The 24,871-nt window shown below is 40.9% G+C and overlaps 1 protein-coding gene across 4 annotated transcripts in view; it reads left to right on the top strand.

Annotated features, from left to right (window-relative positions):
- Positions 1 to 24,871, top strand: part of MACROD2 (mono-ADP ribosylhydrolase 2) — an 850,734-nt gene that overhangs the window by 12,980 nt on the left and 812,883 nt on the right. For all 4 annotated transcript variants that reach the window (XM_053972443.1, XM_053972442.1, XM_053972441.1 and 1 more), the window contains exon 3: positions 11,311 to 11,418. In XM_053972443.1, the coding sequence (XP_053828418.1) occupies positions 11,311 to 11,418 (108 nt within the window). The remainder of the gene's footprint in view (positions 1 to 11,310; positions 11,419 to 24,871) is intronic.

Here is a 24,871-nt window from a genome sequence, read left to right as displayed (position 1 = left end):
GCTGGCAGGCTCATTCAGGGTGTGAGGGAGGATGACTTTAGCAGCAGTGATGCTTTAAGTTGGGATGTGCTGTTCCTCAGACACTGCTGAGAAAAATTGTAGGTTCCAGCTTGGAATATTTTGGTAGCTGACTTGAGTAAGATAATTTAACATATGCAGGGTAAAAGTAACAGGTTATATATTTTGGCTTCTGTCTTTTCTTCGATTATTATTTTTTTCCATTCTTCATTTTATATATAAAAAGTGAACTTCTTTTGAGTGTGGGGGGGTTGAGGATCAAACCACCAAATTAATCTATTGCTCTACAAAGACAATTTCAGTAAGTCATCTAGTTTTTCTCAGTATGGTAGCTTGGCTAGTGCCCTAACCTATAATTTGTGATGGATTGTGGCATACGTCCTCACAGGCTTTTGCAGACAGATGTGAGCCAGTGTGACAGCCTGATTAGATGCCATGTGCCTATGATTAGACTGAGGCCAAAACCAAGCTGTTAAATTGTACCCTTGTCATGGCTCGCTTATGTGGATCTGTTGCCTATGTGACTTTAAGATATTTTCAAATGCAGGTGGAAAAAGCTGATGTCCTTTTGCAGAAGATGGAGTCCTCTTTTGATTAGACAGGTGGAGACTGGTGTGGCTTGGTTTAATTTGATGTATCTTACATATGACAGGTATTTATGAAGGTGCTGAACTATTGCCTCAACTAGGATTTGCTGCCTGGCTCTTTATAATTAACAATGACACAGGGTAGGCCACCCAACTCTGGGTGTGAGAGGCTTGCAACAAGTTTGGAAACTAACCTCAAACTTAAAGGAAGTAATGATACTGCTTTAACTCCCTTGGTAGTGTTGGGGGATCACTAGTGCAGTTTAGGCTCACCAAGCTCTCTGTTTGGATCATGTTAACTAATTTTCATGTGTAGCTGTATTTGCTTCATGCACAGTTGAACACATGATTGCACATGTGTTAAAAACCCAGTCACTGGAAATAACATAGGCCTGGCTTCCCTTTTTTGATTCAGTATTCCCTTTTTTATTCAGATTCCCTTTTTTGATTAATTTCTACCTGCTCAACATGAAGAAATGTCTCTTAAGTCAGCGAGGGTCTGAATAATTATAGTGTAGAATCATAGGATTGTTAAGGTTGCAAAAGACCTCTAAGTTAATTGAGTCCAACCATTAAATGACAGTAGTTACTCTGTGAAGTGATTCGTGGCTTTCTCCATGTGAGGACATCTAGCTGATGTGTATTTGGAAAATGAGCTGAGAGAAAATTTCTCAGCCTTGTAGGAAGTACTGCTTATTTTTTTTAATGCCCAGAAAATGCTCTTCTGTGCTGGAGAGAAGGCTTAACAATCCAGTGGAAAGATGTTAAATTTGGATTTCGCACAGCTTTAAAAACCATTGAAATGATATTGAAAAGTATTTTCTATTTCAATGTACAGTGTGAGAGAGAAGCATAGTGTCTGTGCACAGAGATTGTCCTGAGACTTGCAGGCTATTGCATGTTGACTTGGCATGTTTGCAGAAATGTGTCAGAAGGTCCTTCACCAACATTTTCAGTTGTTTTTTTCAGGATGGGGTGCTATAGAATGCACATGTTGGAAAATGAAGCCTCCTCAGCCTTGTGCTGGTGTAGCCAATACATTTATTTCTGAGAGTGGAAGTAGTTCTCTGCAAGCACCTTTGCACTAATAGCATCCCTGGGAGTTGGTCATCAAATGTTGTGTTGGAAAAGACTTCTCTAGATTTTAACCAAAGGCTCCTGTCCAAAAGATACAGTCTTTTGCATCTCTAATGCAGAGTAGGTATGAAGAAAGTGTAGATATGAAGAAACTGGTTGCACCTCCATTTTTCTTTAAAACATTTCCCTGTGTTATCTTGACCTTTGTTTTTTTACAAGGGCTTGTTTATGCAATTATGGGCTTTTTGGTTGGTCTCCTTGATATGGCTGATTAGACTGTAAAGATGCTCCAAGTTCTGTGTTTTCCATTTGCTGCACAGGTATGACTTGTAGTTGAACTTCAGCCGGCACTGGATTTATTCCAGTGTGCTCAATGCAACCTTTTCTGTGTAAGGTACTCTAGTGCTCACCTACCAATGTATTGTGTGTTGCAGTGCTGTCCTTTGGTGGGATTTCCTAATGAATCAACATCCACTGAAAGCAAACCCCAGACTTCATGTAGCTGTCACTGAGAGTATGGATCAGTCATATTTAAAGAAAAAGTAGAGTTCCTTTCTGTTTTTTCCCTTCTTTCTCCATTCTCACCAGTGTTCTTAGAGAGGAAGGATTGTAAGTGTACTGCAAATAACTAAATCCAGAAGAATAGGTGATGTACACAGACATTCTTATATTGACTTAAAGGCTTTGAGATTTGGTGTGTCTTTCATTTCTAAGTAGGTATGTGAAAGAAGATAGAGCTAGATTTTTCTGCTAACTGCTAGTGAGTTTAACTGCTTAGGAGTTTGTATTAATTTCCATTTTTTAAGTCCTTGAATGAAGCAAGCATGACTTGCAACACAAATGAGTAATGGTAGAGTTGTCTTCAAGTATTCAAAGTTCCTTCTGTCCTTTGCTGTTTGGGTTGAACCTCTAGTATTCTTCAGTGTAGCAAATTACATCTGGTATCTCAGGGGTAGGGGAAAGAAAATGCTGCAAGGTAAGAGCTAAGCCCAAGCCTAATATCTCTATGTAGAAGACATAATCTTTTGCAGCTGCATAAGAACTTACTGTCTTGGTTTGAAAGACGAGTGTCTGCCAAGGAAGGTGGGAACCTCCCTTGGAATGGAGAATATGATCCCCTTCCCTCTGAATTATTATAACTTTGAAATTAAGGAGATTTCATACAAAGATATGGGGAAAGGAATGACAGCTCTTTAGCAGTACGTACAGGGATAACAAGGCAGACAAACAAGGCCAGCAGCAGCACAGACGCAGTCCCAGCCTCTCGGGGCTGCAGGCACTTTCCCCTGCGGTGCAGTTCCGGGCACAGCCGGCAGGGGCGCTGCTGGCTCCCGGCCGGGCAGAGAGGGTGCGATGATTCCCCCGCGCCTGCAGGGGGCGCTGCGGAGCGAGCTCGGCCGCGTCTCCCTCACGCGGCAATGGCGGGCGGGCCGGTGAAAGAGATGGAAAAGGGACTTCCTTTACAAACTCACAGGGCAGCTGGTCCCAGTGCCCCTCCTGATAGCAAAATGGCCTGTAGCAGGAACCTTGGAAACAGCAAGCTGGAATGGCAGGGGTGAACAAAATCCTGGAATGGTAAAGGAGATGTATCAGAAACTCTGCAGCTGGGGTGTCCCAGCAGGCAGGGGCTGTGTGGCTACAGTGGCAAAAAAAGCCCGGAGCAGTGGCAGAAGAACAGCGGGGCTGGGCAGTGGCTGCCTGGCTCCTGAACACAGCCAGCAAAGGCTCCCTTAGAAGGTGAAGGGGCTCAGAGATCCCAGGATTTCCCCTGAGGCATCTGGGCAGATGGTGAAGGGTCCTTTGTTTAGTGAGGTCAGCTGTTAATAAGGTCCTAGTGCAACGGCTGCTCTTATGAGCAGAACTCCGCTCATGGTAGGAGAAGGCAGAAAACAGAACCCTGCAGTGGTAACAAATTTTTCCCACAGTGACTGCAGCCTGTTTCACTTCCAAATGCCAAGAGCACAAGAGAAAGCTAGGAGCTGCACCCAACCCTTCCCCCAGCCCAAATCTTGTGAAACCTTTGCCCTTCCCACAGGAACCCCCAAGTAAAGAGAGGGAGCAGCAGCTGCACCCCTCCCCTGAGCTTGGCAAATTATTTTGTCTCTCTCAAGTACCTGGTCATTTTTGTCTCCTAGCAACATATGGGCAAAAATTCCCTGAGAGAAAGAACAAAAGGAAAAAATCCTAAATCCCAACCCTTACCTACCTGTCGCAGTACTAGAAAACTAAAAGTTCTCGTACTCCCACCTGGTAAGCTGTCACTCTATGTCAGGCAGAGAGGTTTTTGAATGACAATGCCATGAAATATTTGCTGATGGTTTTGCACAAGTTTTGTAGTTTTCTGGTAGTAACATTTTATTTCCAAGCTTTACTTCAAGTACTACAAAAGCCTGTAATACTCAACTAGAGAAGTCATTGCTCAGCAATGGTGTAGAGAATAAAAAACCAGAAAATGTAGAATAAATTGTTTGACAACTTAATAAGTTAATGAATGAAAGTAATGAATTTGTGGTTCCCCACTATAAACTTATTTTAATCCTCCTTGATGTTGTATATGCTCACCTATTTAAATGGGTTCTCACATTTTGGTAAGTAAAGCAGGTGCTGCTGAGGACTAAGGTCATGAAAAGCAATTTTGTTCCAGAGAGTTTATAAAGGTGAGTGGGAGAATGCTGCTCTGCTGGTAGTATGTTTTGGATGAAGGCTCATAGTTACCCGAAGTGGTACTAGATCAATTTGAACACACCAGAAATAGTTGTACGAATGCTGTGATATTGCCAAAATACATCTCTTGCAGTGAAGGAATGTGCTTTGTCTTGGAAGGAATCTAGTGAAGTGGAATCACCTTTAGTCCTCTAGTTTTATAGACAAGTATCAACATACTCATGGGGCAATGAACAGTGATCTAAAGCAGTGTCATATGTTTGTGTCTCCATTTTTGAACTTCCATTGTTAATTATGAATTCTTTGTAGTAGAGGAAGGTTATAAAGTAGGAATTGAGACAATGTAGTGTAGTTCTTGCCTCCAAGTGACCTTGGCTGACCATTTGATGTACTTCAGTACAACTCAGGCTGCCATTCACTGAGAAGAATCTGTATTGAAATTCTTGGTATCACTTGGAGTGAGGTACTGGTAATCAGGCTTGGGCAAGAATTTAGCAAAATACCGCATCCAACAGCATTTTTATTCCCCTATATCATTACAAAGTCTGGAATACCTCTAATGGTCTTCGTTATAAAACCAACCAAACAAGACAGTGATTGAATGGGTTTCTTCACACAGACAAAGCACATCTTCTTCTCAGTCACAGCTGAACCAGCAGCCTTTTCTATGGACTCTAAATAATGAAATCTCCAGCAAGCATAGCAACCAGAACAGCTGGATGCTGACTCTCCAAGTAAACACACAAATACCCAAGGGTCTCAGCCTACTTATGTCTTTGCTGTCAATGTGCTTGCTGTTGAAGTGAGAAGACTCTGATTTATGAATTGACAATTGCATGTCCCTGCAGATAAGGGTGCATCACAAATTCGAATTGGGAATGCATTCCTGTTCTTGTTCTCCTCGTTTGTTGTTACTCCTTTCTCAAACTTTGTTATTTGGTACTTTAGCTTTCCATATCAAGTCTTCTCTCAGTTTACAAAAACTTCATAAAAAAGGCAGGCTCCTCCTTTCCTTCCACTTCTTTCTCTCCCAGACTTCAAGGGTTCTTGTGCCTCTCAGCTTTGTTATTTTGGGGATATAGAGAGCTGTGTGGGATAGACTGAGAAAAAGGTTATTTAAGGACTATGCAAGACCTTGTAACACAGGAAAATTGCATTTTGCATGAGCGTTGTGTGGGTTGTTCAGAGGGACTGGCTGTTTCTATCAATTCTCATGGTATGCCAGTCTTTCTGTCTGTAATGTGTAAATGTCTTCAATGGCTCCCATTTAAATGTGGCTGAAAATTCAAGGGTCCCATTTACAACCTTGTTTGAGGGCTGCTAGTGGCCCTGTCACTACATTAAACTTGGCCTGACGAGCAAGCTCGGGGCTTTTTGTGATAGTTGTACAGGGGTGAGCTATCGCCCCTCAGATGGGGGATATTTCATGCCTCCTGTAGAACTTTGAATAGGAGATACCATGACTTCCTGACCTGGAAGATGGAGCAAAGTGTGACCTCAGGTGGTGGTGCAGAACTGGGAAGCATAGTTCATGCACCAGATGAGTCACAAAGATGATTAAAACACTATAAGGGGGCTGGAGCATCTCCTGTGCCTGGAAAGACTGAGAGAGCTGAAGTTTAAACTGAAAAAGAGATACCCCAGATGGGATCCGATCAGTGTTTATAAACATAGAGGGGAGGGTGTAAAAGAGATCTCTCCAGACTCATCTCTGTGGTACACAGTGACAGGACAAGAGGTAGTAGGCACAAGTTGAAAGAGGAAATTCTTTCTGAGCATTAAAAAACAAAGCTACACACGTACTATTAGGGTGGCTGAACACTGGAACAGGTTACTTGGAGAGGTTGTGGAATCTCTGTCTTTGGAGATACTTTAAATTCAACTGGGATAGGGTCCTGGACAACTTGCTCTGGGTGACTTGATCATTAGTGGTGCCACCAACCACATCCATTCCATGATTCATCACGTCTGCCTCCGGAGTTTGCTGCTTGGCTGTAGTCCTCAGTTAATCCAATTATGCCACTTGGTAATTAGCTGAAACAGACCATATTGGCAGAGTGTGCAGCCAGGGAGAAGGTGTTGTTGTTCATCATCAAGTGCTTTTGACTTGCATGTTGTGTGCATTTTTGGCTGGGTAGAAAGTGATTTGTTTGCAACAGATGTTTCTTCCTTGTGCTCAGGTTCTGATCTCGTTTAGGTCCAAGAAGTGATAGAGCAAATCTGTACTACAAATTTGAAGTAGTACAGTGCATCTGTGAATGCTTTACCCCTGGTGATGGAACATATGGAAATAATACTTATCTTGATTTAGATAAGCAATTGCCTTTCCTATACAATCATCCACGCTTAATAGGAATAGAAGCAGACACATAATATTACAGGTCTTACAATCTGTCTTTTTTAACGCTCCATAAGCCTATGCAGAAACAAATGGAATGGAAATTGTGTTAGATGTGATATTAGTAATTGCTAATAGTTCATCATTTGTAGTTTGTACAGGAAACTTGTGGAAACAAAGGCTGAAGTAAAAAAAAAAAAAAAATAGGCACTGAAGGGAAAAAGCACAGTGTGTAGCAGAATTCTTCCAGGAGTGGAAGGGCTGCCTCTTGTCTGGGGATAATGTGATTCTTGCCCCTTGCTCAGGTTCTTTTTCCAGATTCTCTTAGAGAAGCCTTCCATGTGGGGATACATTTCTACTAGTAGCTATTGTAGCAGGGATAAGGTAGTGGGCAGACTTATTTCTGTTGAATTTGGAATTAATTTACTTCTTTCAGCTGTGGATTCTAAAGCTGACTAGAAATTATGGAACTCTGCTATTTTCAGCTTTTTTTACTTGCAATGCAGTCTGCTACTTGTTTTGATGAACTTGAAGAGAAATGTGTCATGTTACGTGTTTAACAAACTTCCCTTATAAGAATGTGAGTATGAGAACCTCAGTGCCATCAATCCTTCTCACTTCTTCTCTGATTTCTTCTCTTATCGACCTTTGCTCATAGACTGCCAAGGGATTTTTGCTTTGCCACAGGTATCGCTTTATACTGTGGGGCTTTGGTACCTATTTTTACTACTTTGTGTGTGCTCTACTCTTTCTTTAACAGTCATTTTAAAATGCAAATGTAGTGGTTTTTTTGTAATAAACTCTTCAAGCAGTAGGTTTTTCTCTTCCCTCTAGTGGTAAGCTCTTTGGTATTGCTTTAGGGATTTTGTAATTGGATGCTTGAGACCTGTTTAAAAAATTAATATACTTTAAAGTGTATTAGACTTTAAAACTCTGGCTATTTGAGCAGTGATTGAGTTTCAGGACTGATTTTCCAATACTGTAGGTTTGTGCCATCCTTGTCCATTGCACCAGCGGAGTACATTTATATCCTGGGTGGGGGCTCCCTCTAGCGAGATTTTCTGACAGTCCCTTATTCACTTGGTTCAGATGAACTTTACACATTTTCTTTTCAAGTGCGTTTTTTGCGACTCAATCGAATGCTTTTTTCTACCCTTGTGTAAGCTGTAAAGGCCCTTTTCCTTACAACTGATCTGGAAGGAGTTGTAAACAAAACTGAGGGCTAGGACTGCCTATTTTCTCTGTTTGGTGTGAAGAGCTCAGGTAATCAACCTCATCCTACTTCCAGCTGTGGCTCTGTGGACTCTGAGATGCTTTGAACATGACTGAAGGACCAAAGGATCATGTAGGAGGAAGAGCTAAATGAAATTGGATTGTATAAGCAGAGGGGTAGAAGATGATGGCTGGATTTAGAGGGGAAAAAGTGGGGGTGGGATATGAATGTTCAACTGTTTCTGGTGAAGATTTTCAGCTGTAATGTATTACTGAGGCTGGAGCAGAGGAGACAAGAGGAGGACCTACAGCAGTGTTGCTACTTTTGTGTATTGTCAGTAATAGCCTAAACCCCCACATTTTGGAAAGGATTTACCAGAATCATCTCTATCCTTTGTGAGTGTGTGTGCAGAGATGATTTAGTGGCCATTGACTTCGCTTTCTCATAAGAGTAACAATCAACTTGTTTGCAAGACTAAAGTTAAAACAGAAATAAAAGCTGTCTTATTTAATAAGTAATTTTAATAATAATAAAAAGCTGTAAGAGTAATCTTGCAGTATATTGCTCCATTTGCCTAGCAGGTGTTGTTTTCTCAATCAGAGAAAAGCGCTGCCTCCTCGTCTAAGTCCTGCCACACTTTCTTGTTCCTTCCTCTCTGGAGCATGTCCCCCCGCAGGCAGCGTTGGCGCAGGTGCCTCAGGAAGCTCTTGATGGAGGCAGAGTTTTCCTTCTGGCGGCCGATGACCTCGTCATTGAGGGGGGAGCAGTCAGCCAGGCAGCAGGTCCTTGGCCAGGCTGAGGGTGCCCAGGCCTTCTCCTGGGAGACACAGGGCAGGGAGCACGATGACAGGGGCAGGGGGGCTGCAGGGGGCTGGGCCCCCTTGGGCTCTCCTGGGGAATCTGGGGCCTGGCCGTGATTTATTAAAGAAATATGGATATTGATCTAGTACCGATATCCAACTGTGACGGACAAAAACTCTCTAACAGTGTAAAGTTAGAAAGTGTATGTTTATTGCGACGCTGGGCAGTGTGTGGGATAGCTCCCAAATACACACCGCGCCTTTCAAATGATTACAGAGTCCTTTTATCCACACAAGAATTGAATACCCAAAATACAAATACATATTCATCATTTTGGTACATCCCATTCCTCGCTTTGTGTGCTAATCATTCCGAAAGCTATTAAGCATGCGTAGTTTGTTCCTTGAAATGGGTCGGTGGTCCCTTTCATGGGGAGGGGTCCCAAAATGAGGAAGTAAATGAAGTCTTCCTCATTTTGACCTTTCTACCTTTTCAATGCAAATATGACAAATGAACCTTGGTAGAACTCCCATTCCTTGTCTTCAGTCGGTTTCAGAACAGAGGAGGCCCACAATTGTCTTATGTTCCTAAAAGCTATTTGTCAGTTTCTATAGTCTTCATTATAAACCCAGCTAACTAAACATTGTGTTGACAAGCAATCAATTATTAGTTAACTACTAACTCTTAACTTCATCAAGGCCTACTTACAGAATCCTTTTATTTTAATTAACTCTAGTAAGTCTTATCTCTTAACTAAAATCTTAGCTCCTCTAAAATCTCTAAATCTCTTAAAGTTTATGTTTCAGCCAGGCTGCCCCAGGCTGCAGGTTGTGTGGAGAGGACGTCGGGCAGGTTCCGTCTTGTTCTGGTGGCTCAGCCTGTCCTTGTTTCCTCCTGGGAGGAAGGGGGCTGAGCCCCACCTCTGCTTCTGGGCTCGGGCACGGGGCTGGGGAAGAGGCAGAGGACCCTTGGTGCCTGCCCAGGCTTTTCTCTCCGCAGGGGCTGGCGCTCCTCACCCTACACGTTGTAGCTGCCGCCCCCCCGGCACCATCCCACCTGCCTGGTCCCCATCCCTCACCTCTCTCCGCTGCCTCTCGGCTTTTCTCCGGAGGCTGCAGCCAAGGCAAAGCGCGGCGAGCAGCAGGGACAGGGCTAAGAAGGCGCAGCAGCACGGCTGCACGGACCGCAGGCTGGCACTGCCTGTGCCAGTGTGCGGCTGCTGCACGTCCTGGGCTGGCACAGGCAGCCGGGCCGTGCTCCTGGCGGGACAGCTGTGAGCTCTGGGCGTGCTGGCGAGCAGCGAGGCCACGCAGAGCCCCAGGAGCAGGGAGAGCCCCGGGCGGAGCATGGCAGAGCTGCCTGAGGAGCTGCGATCTCCGGCCCTGACCCTGAGCTGAGCAGTGCCCACGGGCTCTGTGCAAGGTGGTGGCATCAGCTGCGATGTCACAAGGATGTTGCCTGGCAGCCAGAGGCTGGGATTGTCAAAGCAAGGCCAGGCTGGAGGGTCTGAGCCTGTGGCTGTCTCAGCCTGCTGCTCTGTCTTGCCACTGTGGGACAGGACTCGGGAGCTTTGGGGATGTGCTCTCTGGTGCTCAGGAAGGAAGTGCTGACCTATCCGAGTTAATATTCTTGAGCTGATGGAAATGGAGGGTAAGACTAGAGGGACAAATTTGTTTGGACTGCTTCTACTTTCTCACTAAGACTTTTTGCTTTTCAACAAACTTCACGTGTTTTGAAGATTTGAGACAAATAGATGAAGTCAAGCTTCTTGAGACTTGTGTTAGAAAGAATTTAAAAAAAGTAATAGTCAAAGTGAATTTCATAATCTTCCCTCCTCAGTTCATTTCTGGTGATGTGCATGTCTAACTTGGTGAAGCTTTGGGCAGTATGTTTGTGCAAGGGTTTGAGGTAACTGAGCTGTTCTATAGAGTGAATCGAATATAAATGATTTGGTGATGCAAAATCTAAAGCGTTTACAGGAATAAGGGGCCTATGGTAACATTATTTAGTAACAAATCTGTTGCAAGCTAGTGTATGTTGTCTTCACCACCTGCCTCCTCCTAGTTGAGCAATTTAAGGTGACAAAACTCCAAGTTTAAAATTTGCGTGGATTTTTTTTCAGGCTTGTTGTCTGGCTAGATGTCTTTAGAAGTCATACTGAATTTTGGAGCTGTTGGCAAATGGTGTGCTTGCGTATTTTTGTACTCGTTTGGTATAATTCTGGATTGGAGAAATCATTACTCTGGCTAGGAGGATAATCTTAATTCCTCAATTTGTTTTTGCAATTTACACCCTTGTGATTACCAAATAAAATTACTTGATGGATCTCACTCCAAAAATATGTATGTTTCTACAGTGTTGTAACAAACGGTATGTGGATAAGGATTCAGTGCTTCCTACTAGCTTCTATTTGGAAACAAGTAACAAGCAAGCAGCCTGATGTTAGGGCAGTGCTGATGTCCTGTGGGTTACCGGTGCCCTCTCGAGGTGAAACCGAAAGACGCTGCAGTCTGACAGCAGTAGTTCACCGTACTGCTGCCTGTTCAGGGCTTGTAAATAATGACCTCGGACCCACACTTATAACCTGGTTTTTCTGCTTTCCTGGTTTGTAGGTGAAAATGCTAAAGAAGATCTGCAAGGGAAGAAGAGTCTGAGTGAGAAAGTTTCTCTTTATAGAGGTGACATTACGCTGCTTGAGGTTGATGCCATCGTTAATGCTGGTAAGGGGTTAAATATTTTATGTAGCTATGTCTTGAAAATCCTTTATTGCTCTGTGGTACAAGTGTGAACTCTGAAAAGTTGCCTAAAACTGGTGCATCCTGTGGAAATCTGAAAATACGGCTTTTTCCCCAGTTTGTTCATATTGTATCTGTTCATCCTGTGTGCATTTACTGTGTCAGGGATTATTCTGAAACTTTTATAGTAGAGTCACCATGAAAAAATTAATGATCTTGTGTCTATCTTTTGACTTCACTTGGTTAGCTGAGATTTCATACTTTGCATTGTAGAAGGCTCATTTTTGTTACTAAGCTAATGCAGTACATTCCAGTCTGCCTTTATAAATTGAGCCACGTGTGGGCTAGGTTATGTGAGAACTTTAATGATAGGGTGATAGGAAAACAGAATTTCATTTATGTGGTTTTCATATTTGCTTTCTTGTTGGGAGATTGTATTTTTCAAGTTTTTGGCCATGATCTACAGAGTTTTAAGTGTTTTAGTACCTCTTCTTGCTCAGTGACTGTGTCTCCATGTGTGCAGTCGTGGTGAAGAACTGTATGTAGCATCTTGTGACAAAAAGAGGGAAATGCCTGTGCAACTAATTAATTAGTGTATTAGATTATGTTAAACTAGCTCAGTTTTTTAGCAGAAAAACAATGGGAAGGTTTACCCCTATACACATGCTCATAGCCATATCTTGCCTGCACTTTCCACTCCGAAAAGAATGTGTCGTTTGAACTAATTTTGGTGGTATTCATTTCTTAGAAGGAAATGTGCTGCAGTATTATTCTGTGTGATGGAGTTAAATTCAGAGATTCCCAGGGTTGTTAAAATTGATGTCTTTGCTTGTCAGAGGAAAATGCTGTGTGGAGTTACTGGTTAATGTCTGTAAAAAGCACAAGAATGTTTGCTCACACAGTGTAGAGGGTAGTGAACAGACTCTCTTCGACTGTTTGATTGTATGACATCCTACTTTACCAGTGGACATCTGTTAATGGATTTTGTGAAGTACAGGTGGAATCCTTAGCCATTTCAAAATACATTTTCGCATTCCAAGGACTGAGGCTGGTATTCCTTGGAAAAAAATTTAATTCATCTTCTAGTTTACTGATGCAGAAAAGCATTCCTAAGTAACAAAATTACAGTAGCATCCATGTAACATGATCCTCTCCTCACTGTGTTGACAAGGCCTCTGAAATGTTAGTATTTCAATATTTTTTCCTCATTCTTTTTTTAAGATGATTTTTCCAGTAGTGCCTTTGCTGACTTCCTTACTTTATTACTTTACAGTAAGTCAATATTAGCATAGTTTCCTCCTTTTATATTTAGCTTCTCTTTGTTCATAGGCCTCCCTTGAATTACAGGCTGGAACTAGTTACAGATCAGCTTTAGAATAGGAATACTTCACTTTTCTTGATTTAAATCCCCCTTTAATTATCCTGAAAGGTCCAAATAACCTATATCCCAGACTGCAAATGATATTATCTGCCTATAAACCTATTATCTGCCTGACATCCTGGTGAGAAATGCCTCTCTCTGAGAAGAAAAAAAAAAATAATCAAATCAACACGTATTGATATGCAATTTTGAGAAAAGGTTTAAAGACCACTCAAAACAGACTGAGGCTGAAAGACCTAAAGAGGGACAAAACACTCTAAAAGTATCTAGAAAGCTTAGTTGTCTCTACTGTTGTCTTCTGTAACTTGAATTTGGGCTTAAAGGGAGATTGAGATTAGATGTTGGCAAATCTACTTAATGATTAGAACATGTTTATACAGTGATACTTTGGTGTATCAGATGGACACAAAACAGCAGTGCTAGGGCCAGGGCATTGGTACAGGTGGATTTTTAAGATTCTTCTAACTCGTTATTAACCTTCTATAGTTGCTAAAGGGCATAATGTGTTAACTATTATGAGATATTAGTAAATTTAGGTTAAAATACTAACATACAGTTACTTTGGAAAAACCATATGCTCTCTATATCAGTGCAATAATTAAGTCTAAGCCTTTGGTTTGCTGAGGATAGCTGGAAAGCTACATGAGGAGGGTGTTTTGGTTCAAGATCCATATTATTTATGCAAAACATCTGCTGTGCTGGGATTCTTTTTAAACCCAACCGTTTCAGTGAAATTGTAGTGTCTCTTAGATGGTATCTAAATCCATGTTTCTGCACCATATCATGCTTTTGCAAAGAACTCCATTGTTTTTTCTTCTGCAACTGAACTTATCCAAGCCTCAAAGACATAAAGCAGTAAGTAGCCACAGTACCAGTTTCTGTATGTAAGTTGAATAAAATGCAGCCTGTTGAATATGGAATAGGAGATAGGTTTTTTGGAGGTAAATCTGTGCAAGTTCTTTTTATATTTAATGCCTTTTGACTACCCCAAATGTTAATGATTGACTCCCTCCTATCTGTTGCAAGCCCTGGATTAGGAAGGGGGGAAGAGACCCTCTAGAGACTTTCTCTCTGAATTTAGAAATTCCATTAACTGTCTCCTGTAATACATAGTTTAAAATACAGCAAGTCATATCCAAATTAAAGCCACAGAAAGATACAGGATGAATGTTTACATTGATTTATGTGAAGATCTAAACATGCTTGAAGTAAAGGGAATGGTCTGACAAATTCTGGGGCTGTGGAAGGGTTCCAGGTGGTTCAAATTGTCTCCAGATTTGGATGCAAACCTATTGGCAAAAAAAGTGTATTCTCAAATATACAAGGAGGAAATGAGACATAAATTAATATAAATGGTGATCTTCTGTAGCTAAATATCAGGATATCATTGATAAACACTGCTGCAAAAGGATCCTTTTTTGTCCTAGACTTTTAGCAGACAAACTGAATGTTGCTTACTTTCCAAAAATATTTTATGTATAGTTTGCTGGTTCTCAAAAGAACCACATCAAAACAGCCTCTTTGAAATCATTCAAGACTAGAGTGAGGAACTGAGATGCATTGTGAGAGAGAAAGGAGCTGAAAAAAGGAGTTGATGTGCGATTTTGCTAAAATTGATGTCAATTATCTACCCCTGTAAATGTTTTTTCCTTACACAATGGTTTCCTAAAACTTCCTTACTACCGATTTCATTGCAGACAGGTATTAGTTTAACTTGATATTTTGCTTAAGGTGTGGTGTTATGCCATTTCCTTCACACATTTTTTTAAAGGATTCAGGTAAGACTTGTATGAAAATCTTACTTTTACTCCTATGTCCTCCTCTGTGTTTTTTTATTACACTGTAAGAATGTAAACAGGCTCTCCTTGAGGCATGTGCTTACTGCATTAATCTGTGCTGACTGGCCTTTTTAACATATTAAATGTTCCCGGATGTCACTTCATCCTCATGCCAAAAGTGCTTCAAGCACTTGGAATCCAGATACCACAATTAGCCAACATCTGAATAAATCATCAGAACAGAGCTTGGAGGGGGTGTAGTGTGTCTGTGGTGTCTAGGGTGGGGAGAAAGTGGCCATTAGTCCTTCTGGCAATCCCCAGTACAGAAATAAGCAGTAAAAGCCTGAGTAAGGTTTGAAAAACAATTTCTTCAATATTTATAGTATCAACTGAGCAGTAAAGGAGTACATTTCCTCTGCATTTTTAATAAGGAAAACTGTGTTGCTATTTCTGTGATATGCAGTAACTATCTGAAGTAGGTACAGAAGTGGTATTTTGGGAGTGGGTGTGGCAGGGATGTCTGTGTACCTCATATACCTTAAGCAGCAGTTAATCACTACTGACCTCACGTATTCATTCACTTCCTACCTGTTAATAAATCTTGCTGCCCAGTTATAAGATAAGGAGGCATGTACTAATATGCTTGTGAGGAAGTTTTTACTAGGAGGAAGATCAAGGGGAAACCATTATGTTAAGGGAAAAAAGGATTCTCCTAATTTTTATCTGATAGGGAGGAGGAGGAGGGTGACTTGCAGAACACTAGAAGAGATAATATTTCTTCTTATCTTTGAAAAATATTCTTTGTATCAGTACACAAGTATGGTACTGAGAACAGAAACCTTTAATCTTCAGGAAAAAGGAAGATGTTCATGTCTATTCAATTAGACATTCCTGTTAATAAGTCTGTAGTACTGCATCTAAGTTTGCAGTTAGAGAGTTGCTACAGTTATAGCAACTAGGTGTCTCCCTTTAAACTGTATTTGAGTGTTGGAATACTTTCTAATACTCAAAAATTTGGGGAAGAAACTCTCAATTTTTAAAATTAATATCTTTTCCATGTGACAAAACGAATGTGACTTAAAATCTTCCTCTGATAAAGAGAGAAAAGGCTTGGTGACTAACATAAGTAAACAACTCTTTATGTCCCTTTTCTACTAACCCTGATGCTGGAATTTAGTTACTGAGCCTCACATTGCTCAAGAAGAGCATCACACATCTACCTGTGTGCAGTGAGTTGCCTCAGCTGGGAACGCTGGTTTGGCAGGCTCAGGCTCCTCAGCTTCCTTGGCGCAGTGTGCAGGGCCAGCCGAGGGAAGGTGCATGGACGTGATGGTCTCCTGGTTGCTTTAAGAAGCAGAGATGTTTCCAGGGAGAGAATTACAGCTGATTATTTAAACAAATTTGCAAGAGTTTGGAATGCTTGTCCTGCTTCCCTGTCCCAGTACTGAATGTATGTGGAACTGAAAAATATTCAGTTTTAAACACCCTATGCTTGATTTGCTTGTTGCAGGACTGGTTTTCACTGGAGCCTCTACATGACTTGATTTATAGGATGAAATAGATATTTTCATACTGAATCTCACCTTTCCTAGTGAAATATGCCTTTCTTCCCTCAAGCTTCTGACTTCACAACCATGTTTCAGCATTTTTGTGTCACAGCAATATCTTTATCCAGTTTTTTTATCTGGAGATAGCACATATTTCCTTACAGATTCATAATTTCCTGGCCTTGACCTTGAATATGACCGTTTAACTTAATGAGGTGTCCCTTTTTTTCTCAAGCTAAAAATTACACATCAAGGTAGAAGAGCTGTATTGATACTAGGAACTGAATATATTATCAGTGAATTATGCTTATACAAGTGTGTAAGTATAGATAGGGATTGAACTCTGGCTTTCCACACAAACAGCTCGTTAATGTGCAATCAGTCACTGCAGTTGCCTTGAACTTGGTGCTTAATGAACAGGTGGGGAAGAAGGATGGATTCTAATCTGGAACAGATCTGACATCAGGCAATTTCACTGATTGCTAATCCCTTTCCTTTGGCAACTTAATTTATCACACAGAAGTTTCATCTTGTAACTTCTGAAGTAGAAATTATTTCAGAAGTGGCCTGTCTGAATATTATGAAGGTATTTGAGTCAGTTGTTGAGCATGATATGGTATTGTGTGTATACTTATTCTCCCCCTTTTTATTTTACAGTGACCAGTAATTCTTACTCTGGAGCTCATTTGAAATTATTCTTCAATAATTTTCTATGAAAATAAGTCACTTAACTCAAATGTTCCTGCCATTGCATATGGAAGAAACAAAATGTAAAATCTGCCCTTAAGTTGCTTATAGCATTTTGATATTTTTACATTTTATAGTATTGATTTTTGTGGGGTTTTTACTTTTCTTTTCAGTTGAGCTAAACATAAATGGTTGATTATACTGGGAGCTTCCTAGTGAGTTTGCTATCCATTAGAATGTTTTGTAAATATACTTTACATGTTTTATCTCTAGTATAGAGATAGGAAAATAGAAAACTTGTATTGAAATCTCTTGTATGGAGTCATCTGGCATCTACCTATGTAACTTACACTATTGTAATTTCCTCTAGGAATAGAACCAATATTGCTAACAAATTGTTGTTAATTTGGTTTTCATCTTTACTGTGAGCAGACTGTGGTGTTAATCAAAGGTTTCTCAAGTTATTTTACAGTGGGTACAATTACACTTCTGTGTAAAATCCCAGACTAATTTATATATAGTCCTCACTTACTCATCAGGAATGTCAGTGTTAATAGTTGAGGGAATCGGTCATGCTCAATTGTGACATCTGTGAGTGAGTTTATTACTGCTTTCTGTGGAAAATGCTTTAAGCCTGGCTGATGAGCAGTAGATGTGGTTAAACTTGCCCTCTGCTTTTGGTCTAATTTCATTCCAATGATGTTCTGCCCTGTAGTGTAATATTCATTTGGATGAAAAGGCTGTGTATAGTGATAGTGTTCAAGAGAATGAAATGGAAGGCAAGTACTGCTGTAGGTGTGGTTTAATTTAGGTGGAGAACTGTAGCTGCTGCCTCAGTCAAACACCATTTGCTGTAACTGTGTGGCCAAGGTTTATGACTGAGGAGGCTCACTCAGAATTGCACTGCAGAAGGAGTGGTTGGAATGAACTTTGAAAATATCTCAGGTGTAATTAGTATAATAATAATATCCTCAAATAAAGCTCAGTAATAACATAGCTCAAAACTTTAGCATTAAAAAAAAAAATGTTTGGCAATGCTTCAGACAGATATCAGGGAAGAAGTTTGTTCCTTGTTCTAGGGTGCTTTGGGAAGGGGAAATTAATTGTGGTGAAGTATTTTCATTCCAATATTCCACCAGTGTGTTTACAGCCATCTTCTGTAGCTGATGGAGATGGCTTCTGGGTGGAAATGTGCCTCAGACACCTGGACGTTATCCTGCCACATTGTGTGTGGGGCCAGCGAGCCGAGTCTTGGGTGGTGGAATGGAGGCCTAAACCTTGTGTGCCTCAAGGAGAGCTTTGACACTCAACCTGCCATATGGCCAGGCACTGCAAACAGAGAGGCACTGAATGTTAATGATAATGATAATCAAGTGATGATTTCAAGCAGTGGGATGTGAGTGTTCAGTGACTTACTGAGAAGCCATAAAAAAAAAATAGTAGAGAAGGAAATGTACTTTCCACTGGAACAGTGCACTCAAAAGGCTCCTTAAACTAACAGATTGTGGGCTGAAGCACCAGACACACGTGTTGAGGTTCAGAGCTATGCTTTTCGACTTTTCATGTTATTCTGTGCTCCCATAGAAAGTCTGAGTGGAATGAGATGAGCATGCATGATCCTTAAGTATCTGCTACCTAACTATCTAAAACAGTTTTGCCAGACAAGTTGTGGATGCCCCATCCCTGGAAATGTTCAAGGTCAGATTGGAGGGAAGTTGAGCAACCTGGATTAGTGAAATGGCGAGGAGGGGTTGAACTAGATGATCTTTGATGGTTCCTCCCAAAACAGGCCATTTTGTGATTCTAGGGAATACCCTGGCACAAAATTAATGGCCAACTCTCTCCTCTGACAGGATTCAGCATAGTCTGTCTTCTGAAAATCTAATAATAAATGGGCAAGGTAGATGTTTTATTAGCTTTATCTAACCTGATGGTCTATGCTAGCTGGATTTATTTACTGTCTGTTTTCAGTGTTGATGCTTTCAGGACAGTATCTGTTGTACATAGACCAGTGTGTTCTTGTTTCTTGGTGCATCAGTTGTTTGAACCCATTTATTATCTCTGATCCCAGTGTGATTACTGACCCTTCATGCCATGGTTACCCTGGATCTTTTTTGCGTGTACTCTTTCTACTGAAAACTAGCAGTGTACAAGCAAAACACCTGCAAAGTTGGATTTCTTCAAAAGTTTGTGACTTCCCTCAGTTGGGAAGCATGATGTGGCATGGGATGCTGTGAATCCTTTCTGACAGCAGGTGGCAATAGCGCCCCTGTTTTCGTAAAACCACTTTTAGGCCTGCGTACCTTAATTTTCCTGGACATAAAATCGGTGATGACTTAAGCAGAGGAAACAAAATGCATGTATTCGAGGCGTGCTTGTTGGATAGTCCATCGATACAGCTCATGCTTATTAAATACCGACTCCATTTCATTATGTGTGTTCAGTGTGTGTTTGAAAGAGAACAGGAGACAGGCGTGGTTTGGAAGAACTGTAAGCATCTGTTTTACTTCATAGAGGAAAATATTTTGGAGAGACCTTGCTATCAGCCTGTCATATCATACATTTGACAGTGCAGCTGTCATCTGACTGCACTGATGGAGCAGAGTGGTATAAGAAACTACTCAAGGTCGTCTTGAACAATTATGCTTCGTTTCATAATATTAAATCCACTTTTAATCAGGACTTGTGGCGGATTATCTAAAGGATTGTGGGTTTTTTAAGCTGATAGTTGCAATAGTGTGTTGTCAGTCAAGATAGGCATGCAATGTTGTGGGTTTTTTTCAAGCTTTTGCATTTTAAAAAACCCAAACCAGTCAAGTAATTTCCAAATGCTGGGACACAAAAGAGAAGACTTCTTTGAGGCCTCTTCTCTCTACTTACAAAATATTGGCAGTGATAGGTCAGCTGGTAGGCTGAGATTATCTCTGTAATGTTAATATTACCCCCCCACCCCAGTCCTCTGTCCAGATGTATATTGTTTTTTAACTCCCTTTCTGTTTCTAACCATGAACACTTTGGGTTTTTCTGGATTGTCTCAACACTATCTCAGTCACTGTAAGTAGTACAGTAAGGTCAGCATGGGAATTAGCATTTCTGTGTGTAATGTAATCTTGTTAAATATATGCAGTTAAGTATTGAATAGAGGAAGGTCTACTTTGATTGGAGCAAGTTAGCTTTAGGTTTATCTTATCTAATTTGCTAGATGCAGAAAATGGGATAAAAAAGCAGTAGTCAGAGTTGATGTTCAAAACTGCTATTGTGTAGCTGGCTGACCCTGTCTCCCTTGCCTTCTCCGGCAGGAAGAGTTGCTTTTGCTTGATTCTCTTAGCTACTGAGTGTTCCACCCTTTGCTAGGGTTTTGGGTTTGCCTAGTGCTTTGCCATTTGCTGCAGGTCTTGGAAATGTTAGTCCCTTGAAATACAGCTTCCATTACTTGTTAAATAAATAGTTATGGACTGTGAAATGCAGTTTAGGTTTTGTTTTGACCTATGGCTGTTAGCAACTGATTTTCTGAGAAAAGAAAAACATTTCTGCTTGCAAAAACACAAATTGCTTTCTTTAGGAATTCAGAATGGCTCTCGCTTAGAAATTGGTATTAAGGGTACAGCTTGGCTTTAAAAATCTGGGCTCCAAATTCCTTTGTGTGACCTGCTGTTCCAGTCATAAAAATTAGTAATGGCAGCTAAATACACATCAAAGGTCGGTGGAAGCTTGTGAAAGAGGTATTTGCTTGTTAATCCAAGCACAATGGCAAGAGTGTTTGCGTCGTGTGCAATGAGTAGTCACTTGCATGTTAATATACCGTTGTTCAGAGTTGTTTGGATGTGTTTGGGAATTGTTTTAATTACAATATTGAAGGTGTGCAAGGCCCTGTGCTTTCCTCACAGCAGTGGGGTGATGAGCTACTGCTGCTCCCAGGCTTATTCCCTTCACTCTGAGGTGACAGGAACATTCAAGGTTCGTCTTAGTATCTCTTGCCTGGATTGTCACTTGCACAGTGTGTTTGAATGGCCACGTTCAGGGGACGTGGGTGGTCCTGTTCCTTCCGCCCTCAGGGTATCCTGTCCTCCTGGCTGCAGAGGAGCTGTTTGGAGCTCTGCAGCTTCTGCCTGAGCTGTGCCCGAGGGCCGGCAGTGTCATGAACGAAAGATGACTTGGCTCCTTGTAGGAGCGATGTTGTAATGGCCCTTGTTCTCAGATGGTTTCACCAGTGAAGCCTTGGAGCCTGAGGCTTTCATTGTCTATTGTGTCTGAGTAGTTGAAACCTGTGGGAAAAATACTGTTTTGGAGAAGATTTTCAGATTATTGTTCCTTCTCTCTTTTATCACTTGCATGTTTGTGCCGAAGTAACTTTAATCTGGTGTGCAACATGAATCACCTCAATATGTCTCTGTAGCACCTTCATTTTATGCTTGAAAGATGGTTTCTGTCTAGTAATAAATAGAAATAGTTAATATCTGGCGTGCCTAGTTGTGGGCTGCCTCAAAAAGATGGTTCTGTCAGCTATATTTGATTTGTATTTAGAATGTTTTGCATTGCAAATCCATGTTAGAAATGCTTTTTAAATTTGAAGTGTGAACCATATTGCTTTTTCAAGGGAGCTGTACTCTTGTGTCATGTGAAATAACTTTTTATGTAAGAAAGAGGTGATATTGCTTTCAACTCTATCAAACCAGGTTATAGAGGAATGTAAGTCTTCCCTGTGACTTGATATGCCTGATAATAGTAATTGGCAACCCATTCCCTTTACATTTCTAAGAATTTGTGGTGTACAGGCTATTTCAAAGGAACTCTCTTTTCTCATCATGTCAGTTTCAGTCCACTTTGAAGGGATTATGTTGAGCAGTGTAGTCAAGTTCACTTGACTAGTTTTGAATTTCTACAAATCTGAGTAATTTTATTACTCTTTCTGAAATGAAAATCACATTTTAGAATGATTTTCAGAATAGTCAATCAGTGAAGAATGGTGGATATTACCTGCAGAGTTCACCGAGCCAGGGAAGCTGAGAGAGAGAAAAAGCCAAGAGAATTTATTAATGACAACTTATTTCTTAGGTTCTGAAACAATTTTCATTTTAGATTGTCCATTACCTTAAAAAATAAAACTGCTAAATCAACCTTGCGGGAAGAGTAGACCAGGGCAAAGGCTTACTTGTTGGTTTTCTTTGATTCTTTGGATGAAGGCATCTCTGAGTGCTGGAGGCCAGACAATTTTTGAAATGTCCCAGAAGAGTTTTGCCAACCAGCAGTTCTAGCCTTGGCCATGGTTCAACTAATTATAGCCCCCCTCCCCCCTGAGGTAACAAACACAGCATTTCAGGGAGCTGAGTGATCAGTATTAGGGCTGTTTCACCACAAAGAGTGATTTCTCTATCTTCCTCCTCCCTTTTGATATGAAAGAACTTGCTTAGGAGGCCCAAACCTGGAGTGTTGGCAGGGCTTACAGCCCAAAGGCTCTTTAGGTCAGGGGTTTACAGCTTCAGAGGCTGCAACTCTAGTTCAGACTAGTCTCCACTGCCAGTAACAGATGAGATTAAAATAGAAACTGTTTCTTAAATCTGAAGTGAATCCCTGATGGACAGGCCAAAGGGGTGTTTTTAGGTGGGAGTACTTATCTCTATACTTCTTATCAAAGACCTAGCAGAAGGTTTTGGATTCCCTACTTCTTTCTTAGTTGCCATGTCCCAGGGGCTGAGTTACATGTGGCTTCTCTTCTGTCATGCTGGCATTGTCAGACTGAAACCAGTATTTGAGTCAGAAGGTTATATCTGCTGCCTTCCTCTCCTGTCCTGTCCTCTAGTGCTAGCACCCAGCAGAGCAGCTTGTGTTGACTGTAACCTCCCTTTCTACCCTAATCGCTGGGGAGCAGGCTGTGAGAGGGCAAGCGTGCACGGTGTTGCCTCTCTCCTTAGAAAGGCCCCTGTGAGCTCTAACTGGATGTAGCCTTGTAACTACAAATTGCTGTCTCAAATCACGACTTCTTTCAGCAGCCAGGGAAGCTGTGCTGATGTATTTAAAATTTCTTATTTTGGCCGCTGCTAATCATTCAGGAAAGCCAGGTTTTGTTCTACTTGGCAGCCTCTTTTAGAGAGCCAAGGCTGTTCTGCTTTGCCCGAGGGTGAGTGAGATGGATGGCACTTTGGTGTCTCTGCTATAGACACGATGCCTCAGGAGTCTCCCTGGAGCACTGCTGGAGTCACTTCATATTTCATAATTCCTTGCTGACAATTAAGTCAATTTGCTGGTGCAGACGTGATGGAGCTAAGCTAGGACATGTTTCTTTTTTAGCCAAGATATGTAGTGAAAAGCTCACTCTTTTGCTTTGATTAAATTGAAAACTGAAGTCCATCGTTACCTCTTCCTGGCTTGGAACGTGAATCAGTGGCATTGTGTCATCCTCTCTGGATTTTTTTTTTTCTTTGTTTTGTTTTGTTTTTGTTTAATGAGAGGAAGACTCAAGGCAGGCATGCCTTGATACTTGGTGCTGGAGGTGGTAAAGCATCACTCCTCAGTAAGAAAAGATGCAGCTGTGAGCTGGGGCCCGGTGGAACTCTGGTGGGCTTTGACTTGTTTGTGGCAGTGATGCAAGAGCATAGTTTCATGATCCAGGGCTTTAGGAAAAGGGCATAGGCACTTTGGAGCTGTGCAAACTGAGTAGTCTCTCTCTTCCCCAGTGTGGTGTCCTGAATCAAGGGATTTTTTTTTTAAGTTCCTTGGCCAAATGCAGCATTCTTCCTGCTGGAAATACTGATTTGATTTTTAATTTTTTAAAAAATGTTTATATTGCCTCTGTTAAACAACATTATCTTACAAGTCTTACTAAATATATAACTTAGAAATTATCGTTGTTCTGTCTTGGGTCTAAACTTTTTCCAGTTCTGGCATGAACACTGTGCTGCAAATGTGGACATAGTCTGGTGAGACGGAGAATGATTTAATGTTAGAAGTGGAATTTTGGGTGCTTTCTGGTTGTGGTGAAATCAGTTAATGAATTGGCTTAACTTTTTTGCTTGGGGTTGTTATGCTGTTTAGACATGGGCTCTGTCTAGATGATGCTTACACACTTCAAGCATAGTATTTAATTTTCAATGTCTGTACTGCAGCATATAATATGTGTGTATATCTGCACTCTTTGTATTTTGCTTAAAAAAAAAATTAGCTGCACTTTTAAGTGTTTCTTCCAGACCAGCTAAGGAAATAGTCTGAGCTGTCAGCAGTCTGCGTGGCATTGTGCAAATACAGAAGACAAATCCTATATAATTAGTGAGACTGAAGAGTTTTTACTAACAATCCTGAATTTTGATCCCTTGTCAGAGCATATAATGAATCTGTGAATTAGGTGAAAAAGAAATATGCATATGAACTGGAAATAAAATCAGTTACTGAAGAACCCTAGGCTTTAATACAACTTTGGTACAAGTAACTCAGAGGGCTGGTTCTTAGCAATATTGAGGTAAATCTATTTATACAATTTGAGTGATGCACTGGTGAAAGGACTGTTTATATATTCCAGAAGTTTCTTTTAATGATATCTTCTTTTAAATGCTTTGTTCTTTTTCTATAGAGTGTCATAATTGAATTGCTTGCCATGTAACATGCATGCTTGTGTGAAGATAGCTGATCACTAGCTGAGAAGGGAATGGCAAGAAAGCTATTTGAAGAGATTGTTTATGGATTGTTATAACTGTTCTTTTACACCAGTGCAACTGGTGGCTCACTTTTTTCTTTTTAACACCTTGCTGAGAGAAGGTGTTAAATGTTATTGTTAATGGATGTAGCATTTCTATTCTCAACTTAGTCAACTATTTCATCTTAAGGATGGGAAATCCACATCTTGGAAGAACCAAAGCATTCTTCTTCTTCCTTTGTCCAAAATATTTCCTTTTCAGAGTGCATGGATGACTCTTTTTGGTACCAACACATTATGCTTTTGAAGCTTAATACCTACAGCACATATATAATAGCTTGCAAGTTTAATGAAAATGCTGATTTTAAATGAGGCATTTGTGTCACTCAGAAGATACGAGTTTAAGCGTTGAACCTGG

Source organism: Vidua macroura, chromosome 3 (assembly GCF_024509145.1).
Source record: "Vidua macroura isolate BioBank_ID:100142 chromosome 3, ASM2450914v1, whole genome shotgun sequence".
NCBI classification, from domain to species: Eukaryota; Metazoa; Chordata; class Aves; order Passeriformes; family Viduidae; genus Vidua; species Vidua macroura.
The sequence above is the reverse complement of the archived record's forward strand: the minus strand, read 5'-3'. Positions and strand labels throughout refer to the sequence as shown.